The following is a 12,043-nucleotide window of genomic DNA, read 5'->3' on the forward strand; positions in this document are numbered from 1 at the left end:
TGGAGTGGAGATTATGCTCGAGCCCACCTGACATTTCTGAGAATACAGAGACAGTGTGTGTGTTTCACGCACCGCAGCACAGGGCCCACACGTGGTAAATGTTATTTTATGACTAACTCTGTGTCCTAAGACCCTCTGCCGTGTGCTGGGGATAGAGAGGTGAATTGGATCTCACCCCTCCCCCTAAGAAGGGGCTAAGAAACACCCTCAAACGACCTGAATACCTGTGACGTGAGAGGGCTCTGGTGGAGCAGCGGGGCTTGAGTGGGGAGGAAGGAGGCCTCGGTCAGAGGAAGCAGAGCAGGCTCGGGGGCGGGGTGGGGGGGGGAGCAACTCGGAGGCCGCCCAGGGGCAGAAGCGGGGCCAGGGCTGCAGCCCATGTCCTCCCGCCAGGAGGACGTCTGTCATGGGCGCTGGGAACCGGACCTGCACGGGCACGTCCAAGAGGTACCAGCTCTGCAGAGTGCAGGTGAGGCTCCGGCAGCCGGGACCCCCTCCCCACTCGCCCTTCTCTGGCAGATCTCAGGGCAGCTTCCTGGCGGCCCCGGGCGCTCTGGACACTCTGTCCTGGGCCTGCCACTTACACCCTGCTGAAGAGAAGGGTGGTGAGGGCCCCCGGGCTCAGAACCCCACTTCCCGCCTCCAATCGAATCTGTGGTGACCACCGCGGGCTGCGGGCACCTGAGGGGAAAAGGACCCGCTTCTGCTGGCGGAGCTCCAACACGACCTCAAGGTTTGGGGTCTACGGGCGCACGCGGCCCCCGCGCTCAGCGTGAACCCTGTTCCCGGTTCTCCCCGGGGGACAGAAGTCACCGGCTGCCGCCCCCGCGCGCCCGCCTCTGCTCTCTGCGCCCTCAGCACCCAGACCTTCTCTGTCAGTCGCGTGCTGCACCGAGGTGGCCGGGTCTGGGCAGGAGGTGCCGACTCCGGCTCAGCCTCCGGTCACCTCTCCACGGGGCCAAAGTCGGTCTGAACCGGACCCCCGGGACGGGGGGCAGGGCAGAGAGATGATGCCGTGCGTCCCCGCGTCTGTGCGTCTGTGCGTCTGTGTGGGCACGTGCGCGGGGAGTTCGGGGCTGGAGGGAGGCGAGCGGCCCCGGCCTCTGCGCCGGCCTCACCGGTCAGCTGCCCTCCTGACGTGAGCTCGGGACGGAGCCCTGGCCCAGTTGGCCCAGTTCGGCTTCTGGCCGCGGCGAGAGCAGCTGGGCCCCGCCCGGGCCCCTCCGCTCTGCCCCGGTGGCTCCTCTTCTACGAAGTCAAGCCCACGCAGTCAATGCCCGTGCCCCGGGCACCGTGGCCGTGGCCGCCGGCACGCACGCGGGCCCCTGCCCGAGGATGCGGGGCGAGCGGGGACCCCGCGCGGGCACGGCCGAGGCCGGTGTCCCGGCTGCCCCGTGTGCAGCCGGGGAGAAGGCCAGGGGGGTGGGGCCGCAAGGATCCAGCCCAGAGCACGGGGAGGGCCAGCGCACGTGGGTGCTGGAGGCCTGGCCCTCCCTCCCTCCTCCCAGAGAGCCCGAGGGACCGCGAGCAAGGACGGGAGCCACTTCCTGCTCTGCCTGGACAAAAATGCTTTGTCGGGCCGAGTCCCTCCCAGAGCCTCCCGCCCTGTCTCCCCGCTTCCCAGGAGTGTCCGCCGGACGGGAGGAGCTTCCGCGAGGAACAGTGCATCTCCTTCAACGCCCGTGTGTACAACGGGCGGACGCACCAGTGGAAGCCGCTCTATCCCGGTACTGCGGCCCTGGGCCACCCGTTAGGGAATTCTCTGGCAGGATCTACACCCGATGGGCACCTCCTGGGGACTGGGGGAGAGAATGTCCTCGTCCAGTGGGTAGGCAGGTGGGGAAGCAGGCCTGGAGGGAGGGCTCTTGTCGAAGGTCGTAAGTAGCTCGGGCGGCGGTGTAAATGACTTGGCGTCCCCCGCTCACCGGGTGAGCGCAGAGGGTCCCCAGGAGCGGCCGCCCAGGGCCCTCAAGTCGGCTCGGACCTCCTGCGGAGGGGACACTGCCCCCCACTCACAGGGCGGCAGAGGCCGGGCTTCCAGAGCCTGGGCTGGGCCAGGTCACCTGCATCCTGGTCCGTTTCTTTCCATTCTCCAGGCCTCCGTTTCCCCGTCTCTGCCCTGAAGGAAGTGCTGTCTCGGGGGTGGTGCGGGGGGGGAGAGGCCCTGACCCTGGCCCAGCCGCCCTGAGACCCTGTCTCCCCCGTCAGATGACTACGTGCACATCTCCAGCAAGCCGTGCGACCTGCATTGCACCACCGTGGACGGCCAGCGGCAGCTCATGGTGCCCGCGCGCGACGGCACGTCCTGCAAGCTTGCCGACCTGCGCGGGGTCTGCGTGTCTGGAAAATGTGAGGTTGTTCAACATTGTAGCAGAAGTACCACCGGTCTCCTTGCGCCGGCCGCCCACCTGTCCACCCAGGCAGTGGCGGCCCCGGGGCCCGGGCCTCAGCGCCCTCCCAGCAGCCTCTCCACCTCCCTCCCTGCAGCCCATCGGCTGTGACGGGGTGCTCTTCTCCACCCACGCGCTGGACAAGTGCGGCGTCTGCCAGGGGGACGGAAGCAGCTGCATCCACGTGGCAGGCAACTACCGCAAGGGCAACGCCCACCTGGGTAAGAGCCGCCCCTGCCGCTCCGGGTCCAGGGCCTGTGGGGTCCTGCCGCCGGCCGCTAAGTGACCGTGCACGGTCCTACCCCTCCTGGGCCCCCCGATCCTCCACCCAGGCCCGGCGGGGCTGGCCAGTGGCTCTGTAAGGCCCCCGCTGGCTATAGGAAGAGGAGCAGCTCTGTGTTGAGCACCCGCTGGACACCAGGTGCCGCAGTGCTCACGGGGCTTGGGGACCCCATTTGACCTAAGCACAGCCTGCAGGCAGGTGTTAATGCCATTCTTAAAAGGGGGAAACTGAGGCACGCGCTCCGTCCTCACCGCTGATATGAGATTGGGGTCTGGGCACACGGATTCTGGGGCCTAAGCTCTCCAACCCGAGTTTCAAGGGCTGAAGGGGTGCCCAGGCTCCCACCGGCCCCGGGCCGACCGCAGCGCAGAGCCAGCCCCTTTCTTCCCCAGGCAGCGGCTTTGCCAGTTTTCACGGCTGTGCCCATTTGGCTTCATGTTTGCATGCAGCTCTGGCCCGGCCCTCCTGGGGGTTGGGGGAGGGGCGGGCAGGGGGTCTGTGCATGGGATAGGACTTTGCACTTTTGGAAGGATGTTGCTTATAATACTCAGTCTTGCACTGAATACATCCCTGGGTCTCAGTTAATGCTTGTGGGATTAAACTGGGTGATCACAGCCTCCAGACGGGGAAAGGTAGGGTCGCTTGAAACCCATTGAACAGATGGGTAAGTTGAGGCCCAGGGTGGGAATTGCCAGCTCGAGGTCCCCCAGTGAGGCCAGGCGCGTCTGGACTAGAACCAACCCCTTGGGAGCCCCCAGGGACCTGGCTGTCGGGACCCCCACATGTCCCGGAGGTGGAGGGGACGGACAATTTCAGAGTCAGAGTTAGGGCTTGGACGAGGAACCCAGGGATGGACATGCCGACTGAGGAGAGGCAGGGTAAGGAAAGGAGGGGTGTCTTTAGCGGAAGCCCAGCCGGACAGGGCTCTGAATAAGGCACGGTGAGCACAGAGGCCGCTTTCTTCAGAGGCCTCGCTATGGGAGGGGCACAGGCCAAGACATCGCGCCTTTCCTCCCTTCCTGTCACAAACCTGCTTTTGGGACCTTCCGCCAGATCCTGGGGCGTGGAGCTGGCAGAGGCAGGGTTCAGAGGGTGCGTCTCTTTCCGAGCGCCTCCTGGGTGCCAGGCGCCGCAGTAGGGTTCATGCCCCCATGGAGTTCTCAGCTTGGGGGCCCGGGGCTGACCCTTAACCAAGCCCACCTACAACTCTGCCAAGTGCACCGCACGGAGCCAAGTGCCGCACGGTTAACTCGCTCCCAGCTCTCGACTCCGGGCGGGCACTGCCACTGCTGTCACTTCACAGATGTAGAAACAGAGAGGTTAAGAAACTAGGTTAAAGTCGCATAGCCAGAAGGGGCAGAGGTGCGTGTGAACCCAGACAGCCTGCTCCCGGGTCTGCGGTCCTAAGCGCTGACCCACATGCTCCCCTGGTAGACGTGTGCATGGTACCTGTGGTGAAGAACCTCGGAGCTGGTTTGCTGATTTAAAACTTAACACATATAAACCTTCACTTAAGCAAATGACGCTTAAGCAAAGTCATCATTTCCTAATCGTTTTACCTCTGTAACGCTTGTGTCTGTCAGCTGGAAATACTAGGGCAGCAGGTAAACGACTGTGTCCCTTTTCCCGACGCTGCGCCCAGCGACACAAGCTGGCAGCTTGAAATGGGCCACAGTGGGTGCAAGCGCTTGTACTCCGGAAATCGGCCGATACTGCAGGTCACAGATGCTCTCGCCCTCCTGCCAAGAGAGCCAGTGGTTAAGCACTTAGGGGCACCCCGCTGGCCGGAAGGACCAGCTCAGGGGGGCCGTAAAGGGGGGCGGCCGGCAGGAGCGGCTCACGTGCCCCTCGGGTGACTCGAGCATCGGTCCCAGCAAACCTGATTCGAGAACCCCCTTGCCACCTTCTCCCGGAAGGCTTTTCATTCGGAGGGCTTTAAAAAAATCTCACCTCCTTCTCCCAGCAAACCCTCTACCACCTGCTGGCAGCACGGTCCCTTCCTCAGACCTCCGGCCCCCAAGACCCTTGGTCCCTTTGTTGGGGGCTCTGTGAGGGTCTCCGTGGCTGCCGCCCCACCTGACTGGGGCCTTTGATGACAGGCCCTGAGCCGGGGCCTCGTACTTCCTCATTTACACCTTGGAATGTAGCAAGCCTTTACGATCAACGTGACGGTGTGACACCGTGGGTTTCTAAGATAGCACCAGGGACGACGCCCTCAGGGCCAGGCTCTGTGCTACGCGGAGTCTCCTCCGTCACCTAGAGTGGGGGCCGCCATCCCCGTACAGGCGAGAGAACGGAGGCCCTAGTGCTCCAGCAGCCTGCCCAGGGCCACCGTGGCGATCGTGGTAGAGCAGGACCCAGGCACGTTCACTCCAGCAGATGTACGCTCCCCGCGGCCTGGGGTGGGCCTCGCGAGGAACCGGGCAGGTACCAGGGAGCATCACCCGCAGCCCTGGTAGGAAAGTGTCTCGGAACCGGTAACGCTGGGGCCGCGCCGGAGCGGCGGGTCAGCTCTCCCGTGGCAGGACGTGCTCCGGCAGGTCTTGGACTTGCCTCTTGGGCCCCGGGTGCACAGCTGCGGCAGGGTGCAGGGGCTGCCCTTAGACGCTGCACCTCACACACCAGGAGTGCAGAAGGGTGGTGACCGCCATCCAGTGGCCACACAGCCGTCTCGCCGTCGTCCCGTCTCCTCCAGGTTACTCTCTGGTGACCCACATCCCGGCCGGCGCCCGAGACATCCAGATCGTGGAGAGGAAGAAGTCTGCGGACGTCCTAGGTGTGTATGTGGGGCCTGGGTGGTTTCACAGGGGCTTATGGTTTCGCATGGGGTGAAACGTGTGGGTTATGTGTGGACAGGGGACACTTGACCTTGGGTCCCTTCTTGCAGGAGAGGGATGGCCCCAGAAGCCAGAGCGGCGGGGGGGGGGGGGGGGGGCGTAGGGAAGCTGACCTCAGCCCCGTGCGTGCAGAGGTCTTGCACTCAGAGTTGCTTAATAACGGAGGGGGTCATGACTCAGGTAGCGAGTTCCCTGTCCCTGGAGGGCCGGGCACAGGCAAAAGCTGGAGGTGCCGGCGGCCGCCTCTCTGCGCCCCCGGCTGCCCCGCCGGGTCCGAGGAGTGAGACTCTGGGGCTGAGAAGTTTGAGGCAGAGCGAGGAGGAGGGGGTGGCCAGTCTGAGGCCAAGGGTGACGAGAGGCAGGGGCTGGGCTTCGAACTCCCCTCTGGGGCCCTCGAGTTGAGGTTTGGGCCGCCGGACCGTCTCTGGCGGAAAGCTGGATTCAGTAGGGGCCCTCAACTTGAGCATTCCGGAGTCATTTGCACGGTGGCTGAGGCGCTGAGGCCCCACGTTGGTGACAATTTCTGGAAGGGCTTCCTGCGTCGTGGGAAGTTGGAGGGCCGGTGCGCCTTGTCTGCACCCCCGGGGGAGCCCCTTCTGGCCGGGGAGGGCAGGTACCGACACCTGTGGGCCGATCTGCGCAGGGCAGGCGGGGGACCCGGGCAGGGCTCCCCTCCCTCCCTCTCAGGGCAGCTTCTCGGGGGCCAGGGCTGATGGGGGCGCGGCCACCCTTCTGAGGGGACGCTGGGGTGGGGGGGGTCTTTGCTAAAGGTCCTCAAGGTTGAACCGAGCACGGGCTCTCAGCCCTTCAGGCCCCGGGGCCCCAGCCGGCGGGTCTGCACGCTCCAGGCCCCAGCCCCCGCGGCCCGAGCCCGGGGGCCAGGCCTCTGCCAGGCCGCTTGCTCTGTGGCCCGCTGGGAGCGAGGTGAGGCCAGGAAACACCGTGTTCCCAGAGCTGGCTGCAAAGCCCTCGTTCTTGAAACAGACGCGTGGAAATGCCAGGGCCGGCCTCGGAGCGCTGGGAAAGCCGCAGGAAGGAAGGTCATTACTGTCAGGAAACAGGTCTTGGACTCGGGCCGGGGATTTAACCCTGTGCACAGACCCAGCCCGTACGTGTCCCCCTCGCCCAGCTCCTGCTCTCATCCCCGTTAGTTTTCGACGTTGCCACCCGGAGGGTGCTTTTCCAGCAGACGCGTCCTGCTTGCTGTGTCTGCCTGATAATAAATTAACCGCCCGTCTCCTCTGTGGGAGTTGCATCAGGAGCTTTGGAAGCTGAACTCTTCCCCACCTTCGGGCCAGTTCCTGGAACGGGCTCTAAAGAAACCCTCTGGAAGACACACTGTCCCCGGGGCGGAGCCCCGCCCCCCGGCCCCAGGGCCCCCAGGGAGGGCCAGCCGTCCTGGCTCTGGACAGATGTCCCAGCCCGTCGCGGGGGGCCTGCACGTGCGTTCCCGCTGTCTGGGCGTCATCGCGCTCCGGTTCTGGGAGCGGGTGTCCTTCTGAAGTCCTGGGTTCCGAGTGTCCACCGGCACCCTGCCTCAGAGAGAGGATGGCTCGGGGCCACGCCGGGGAGAACGGGCCGATCCGGCAAATGGTCAGCCGGGTGCCCCGGTCTGGGCAGCAGAACGGCACGCTCCCAGCGAGAGCTCGGAACTGGCCAGCTTGGGGGTCAGGTAGGGCCTGCTGGGGCCGCTGGGACGGGGCTGCAGTGTTGCTCAGCGTGGGGGAGGGGAAGCTGGGGGTGCCAAGTCACCCCGGCGCACGTGGGCAGGTCTGCAGCAGAGCCGGGCAGCGTGGCCCGGCCCCAACCTGGCGGACACCTGCCGTCCAGCGTGTGTCTCGACCTGGCCGCTTGGTCCCTGTGTTCTTGATCACCTCTCAGCCCCAGCCCCTTCGGAGGCGGCCGGAACGGCAGGACCAATGGGCCCTGCGCCAGCCATCTTCAGTCGTCCAGACAAGCCCTTGTTTATTTTAGGCTGACAGGAAGGAGGACCCACGTGCCCCTGGCCAGGGCCACACGCCGTGCGCAAACAGAGCGCCCCACTCCCACGCCGTGGAGTTCCCCGCCTTTGGGCGTTTGGGGAGGGTCACGGCTACCCACGGGCTGGCCAGAGGTCCCGAGCGCGAGGTCCCGCCCCTCCGTCCCCACGCCGGCCGCTCCGGCTCAGGTGGCCAGGCAGCTGTGCCCTTTCAGCCCTTGCAGATGAAGCCGGCTACTACTTCTTCAATGGCAACTTCAAGGTGGACAGCCCCAAGAACTTCAACATCGCCGGCACCGTGGTCAAGTACCGGCGGCCCATGGACGTGTACGAGACGGGAATCGAGTACATCGTGGCGCAGGGGCCCACCAACCAGGGCCTGAACGTCATGGTGCGTGCGCCGCGGCTCCGGGGCTGCCCCAGAAGGCGGCAGCAGGCGGGGGCTCCCGGGCCAGCGACTCCGCGCGTCTCGGGGTGGGCCTCACTCCTTCCGTCCCTCGTTCGCTCGCTGAGTCACCCCCTCAACCCAGCCCTCACTCGGATTTTCATTCCTTCACCAGTCTCCCATTTACCCATTAATTCATTTACCTGTTCCCTTGCTCGCCCAAGCACCTGCCGGCTCACACTCTCACTTGTGTGACCCTCCTCTCCCTCTCCTCCCTCCCTCCCTCCTTTCTTCCTTCCTTCCTTCCCTCCCTCCCTCCCTCCCCCTCCTACCCTCCCTCCCTCCCCCTCCCACCCTCCCTCCCTCCCTCCCTCCGTCCCTCTCCCCTCCCACCCTCCTTCCCTCCCTCCCTCCCTCCCTCCCTCCCTCCCTCCCTCCCTCCCTCCCTTCCTTCCTTCCTTCCTTCCTTCCCTCCCTCGGTTAGCACCCCTGGAGGATGTGCACAGCAGGAGGTTCTGTGCAGGGCATCAGGAACTGTGTGGGGAGATGAGGACAGAGGCTGAATGGGGTACAAGGATGCAGGACCCACTCCCCACTCCACAGGCGGGGGTTCAAGCCCCCCACGGAGTTCCCTACCCTCGGCCCCATGGACACTGTGGCTTTGCTGCCAGGTCCTTGAGGCTGAGGGACCACGGCAGTACTTGTCACCACTGTCCCCCTGGTGCCGCACCCAGGATGCTCACGGCTTCTGGGGGGAGTGCACGGGACGTGAGCAGAGTCTGGCTTGTTATGACCACCTTGCCGGGACTTTTCCCGTGGCTACTGTCTAGAAATGAATGGCATTGCCGCTTGGTGCCCAGATCTGAAAATGCAGAGGAATTATCACTGAAATCAGGTGATGTCAAGAGGCTCTTGGAGGCCTGCCGGCTTTCATGGGGGCTGAGGGATACGGTGAGGACAGGGCCCACCCACCTGACCAGTGCCAGGGGCTGGCCCATGGCAGGCGGCAAAGGCGTTCTATCCCTCACCCGGTTGTTTCGTGCCCCTCCCAGCGTGGGTGCTCCGTAGTGTGCATTAACAGGTGATCCAGAGACCTTCACATGTTATGTCTCCTCCACGGAGCCAACCACGCGTGTCTTCTCCAGACCCCCTCGTCCCCGATCGTAAAGTCTTTTCCATCCAGGCTCCTGACCAACCGGCCAAGCCACGTGCACTGCCCACGAGTCAGTATTTATTCTTTTTTAGGGCCACTCTGCCTTCCAAACAAATTGGGTGACCACCTCACATGCACTGCCTGAAGCCCTCTGGGAGGATTTTCCTTCACAGCAACTTTTCAGGGTTACCCTGAATCAGATCCCATTTTCAGCTCGCACCCGCACACCAAGCTGACTCAGCTCAGAGTCAAGTTTTGCCATTTGCTCCCCTCCGTCTTCGTCCTAAGCGTACTCCGTGCAGCCGGAGCTGGGAGCTAAGAGAGGGATGCTGGCACGAGGGTCTTGGGTGCTGGGGGGCTGGGTCACCTGCTGATGAGCTTTCTGTCCCTCTAGCCCTGGATTGCTGCTGGGCCCTCCTGCCCCGTAACTTAACGGAGTTGAGAGGCCTCATGTTATAATGTTCGGCTCTGGCTGTGTGGGTCACTTGATGTCCCGTGGTCAAAGGGCCATCTCTAGTAGGGCCTGATAGCGCACCAGGAGCTTTTATCAAATAACGTCTATTTATTTTAGGTGATATGGCCTTCCTCTAGAATACTAGGGGGTCTACGTTATCATCTTCTTAGCCAAGTTGGCCAGAAACTCCACAGTCCATCTTTTCCCGCCAGAGACACCTTTATTGCTGCAGGGGCTGCTGGGTATTACAGCCCAGGTGGTGGGCTGCTGGCACCACAGCCTGGACCTCCTGCAGAGCCCTTCCTCCTCAGGACCCCACTGAAAGCAAATCCAGTATACGGATTGGACCAATATTCCCTGATGTGGAATAGGTTGTGTCTCAAATTCTTCACGATTGGGGGTATGAGAGATGATAAGTTTCCTTTATTTTCAAGGAGATGTCTTGTCCTGCCCTAGACTACTGGACCCTGAGATTTCCACTGATGTGGGGCCAGTCTTCACAGGGGTTCGTCTCCGATCCTCTGGAATACGTGTGCTTTACCAAGGCCTCCAGTGCCCCTTCTTGCTCATCAGGTCCGCTCAACATGATGTTGTCAGTGAGTCACCATGGCCCTGGGTCAGAACTGTACGTGTGGAACAGAGCTGATTCTGCTCCTCCTTCCTGACGGGGGTAGAAAAGAACTTGCCAGATGGATGGCCACATACGGTCAACCTGAGGGCATGTTAATCTGCTCTAGAAAAGATGCCACATCAGTCCCAAAGCTGCAACTGGGGCTACTGCTTGGCTGAGCTTGCAGGAATTCACAGTCCTCCTCCTGAATCTGTCTTGCTTTTGTAGGGGCCAAACTGTTGAATTAAATGGGGGCTATGATGGGATCAGCACCCCTTCATCCTTTAGGTCTTTTTTTTTTTTTTTTTTTTTTTTTTTTTTTTTGCGGTACGTGGGCCTCTCACCGCTGTGGCCTCTCCCGTCGCGGAGCACAGGCTCCGGACACGCAGGCTCAGCGGCCATGGCTCACGGGCCCAGCCGCCCCGCGGCACGTGGGATCCTCCCGGACCGGGGCACGAACCCGTGTCCCCCGCGTCGGCAGGCTGGGTGAGCCTTGGATCCAGCGGATAGACTGTCAGCCCTGGGCCTTGTTTGGGCCATCACTTGTCATCCACGTGCTGTCACCATAACGGGGACGGTGAGGATGCTTTGGGCCCCTGGTTAACAATGGCAACTTGAACCCCGGTCCCACAGTGTCGACCCGTTTCTCCGCTGAGCAGCTCACCAAGTAAATAGCTGTGGGCTCTTTGGTGGAAGAACTGGGGGAATCACGGCCACAGCCACTAGTTGGGGATCCTTTTTTCCCGGGGGCCTGGCTGTTCCATCCTTCAGTAGATTCTGGGTCTAAAAAGTGGTCCAGGGCTTCCCTGGTGGCGCAGTGGTTGAGAGTCCGCCTGCCGATGCAGGGGACACGGGTTCGTGCCCCGGTCCGGGAAGATCCCACGTGCCGCGGAGCGGCTGGGCCCGTGAGCCGTGGCCGCTGAGCCTGCGCGTCCGGAGCCTGTGCTCCGCAACGGGAGAGGCCACAGCAGAGAGAGGCCCGCGTACCACAAAAAAAAAAAAAAAAAAAAAAAAAAAAAAAAGTGGTCCAGGGAACCGGGCAGGGACGGTGGCCTTTATGTGGCAGCGGCCCCTCTGCCTTGTGAGCTCATCCACCCTGGACCTCTCCTGATCATACAGACTGAGAGGACCCTTTTCCGGGCCCACGTGCGTTTGTCCCCTGGGGGTCCTTTGTTCTGTCAGCCGTGTCCAAAGGGGGCTCAAGCTCCCCGGCCGCCGCGCCAACCTTAGTGCTTGTTACGGTACCTGAGCCCCTTGTTCTGACTATCGTGGACAGCTCAGCTCTGTACCAGCACCTCCTGCCACCGGCCCTGGCCTGTGAGGCCACCCGACGCCGCCCCTCTACGTGTCCCTCTGAGTGACGTCGGTGGCTCCTCACCATCGCGCGCTTCCGGAATTTCACGGTGGCGGCCGGGACGCCCTCCAGGCGATCCTGCAGAAAACGGTCACCTTGGCGGCTTTTCCAGCCTTTTCCTCCCTCTTCCGCCGTCTGCTGTGATGGCGCTAGCGCGGGTCCTCCCCTTAGCGCGGGCCCCACCTTCTCCGGGGTGCTTGTGCACGTGGTCCCGCCTTCATCCTGAGCCAGGGCTCCCGTAGGAGACACTCCCCCCATCCGGGCTCAGCCTCTGCTGTCTGCCGCGGCTGGCTCTGCAGGGGCTTTGCCGATGGGCCCTTCTCCCCCGAGCAACCCCAGGGCTCCCCTGAGTGGGTGAAGAGGGCGCTTAACGTGAGCCGTCAGCCAGGTGGCCCGGGGAGGAGGTGGGTAAGGTCCTCAGGGAGGCAGGGGTCTCCGTACCGTCTTCAGGCGAGGGCCAGGTGCTGGCCTTAACAGTGAGGAACGGCCACTTTTTAGGCTCAAAGATTCAGGGGAATCTGAAATTTCAAAATTTTCAAGCAGATTGACTCAGACAGACCCCCACGCCCCAAGTCTCCTCCCGGTCGGGCTCTTGGCGA

The 12,043-nt window shown here is 63.2% G+C and overlaps 1 protein-coding gene across 6 annotated transcripts in view; it reads left to right on the forward strand.

Moving 5' to 3' along the window:
• ADAMTSL2 (ADAMTS like 2) overlaps positions 1-12,043 on the forward strand; it is a 35,117-nt gene that overhangs the window by 4,539 nt on the left and 18,535 nt on the right. For 5 of the 6 annotated variants that reach the window (XM_067040290.1, XM_067040292.1, XM_067040291.1 and 2 more), the window contains 6 exons: positions 394-469; positions 1,625-1,727; positions 2,209-2,354; positions 2,488-2,611; positions 5,369-5,449; positions 7,704-7,879. In XM_067040290.1, coding sequence (XP_066896391.1) covers positions 394-469; positions 1,625-1,727; positions 2,209-2,354; positions 2,488-2,611; positions 5,369-5,449; positions 7,704-7,879 — 706 coding nt within the window. The remainder of the gene's footprint in view (positions 1-393; positions 470-1,624; positions 1,728-2,208; positions 2,355-2,487; positions 2,612-5,368; positions 5,450-7,703; positions 7,880-12,043) is intronic. The other variant, XM_067040293.1, reaches the window with a different exon arrangement.

The sequence above is a fragment of the Kogia breviceps genome, chromosome 8 (genome assembly GCF_026419965.1).
Source record: "Kogia breviceps isolate mKogBre1 chromosome 8, mKogBre1 haplotype 1, whole genome shotgun sequence".
NCBI lineage: Eukaryota > Metazoa > Chordata > Mammalia > Artiodactyla > Physeteridae > Kogia > Kogia breviceps.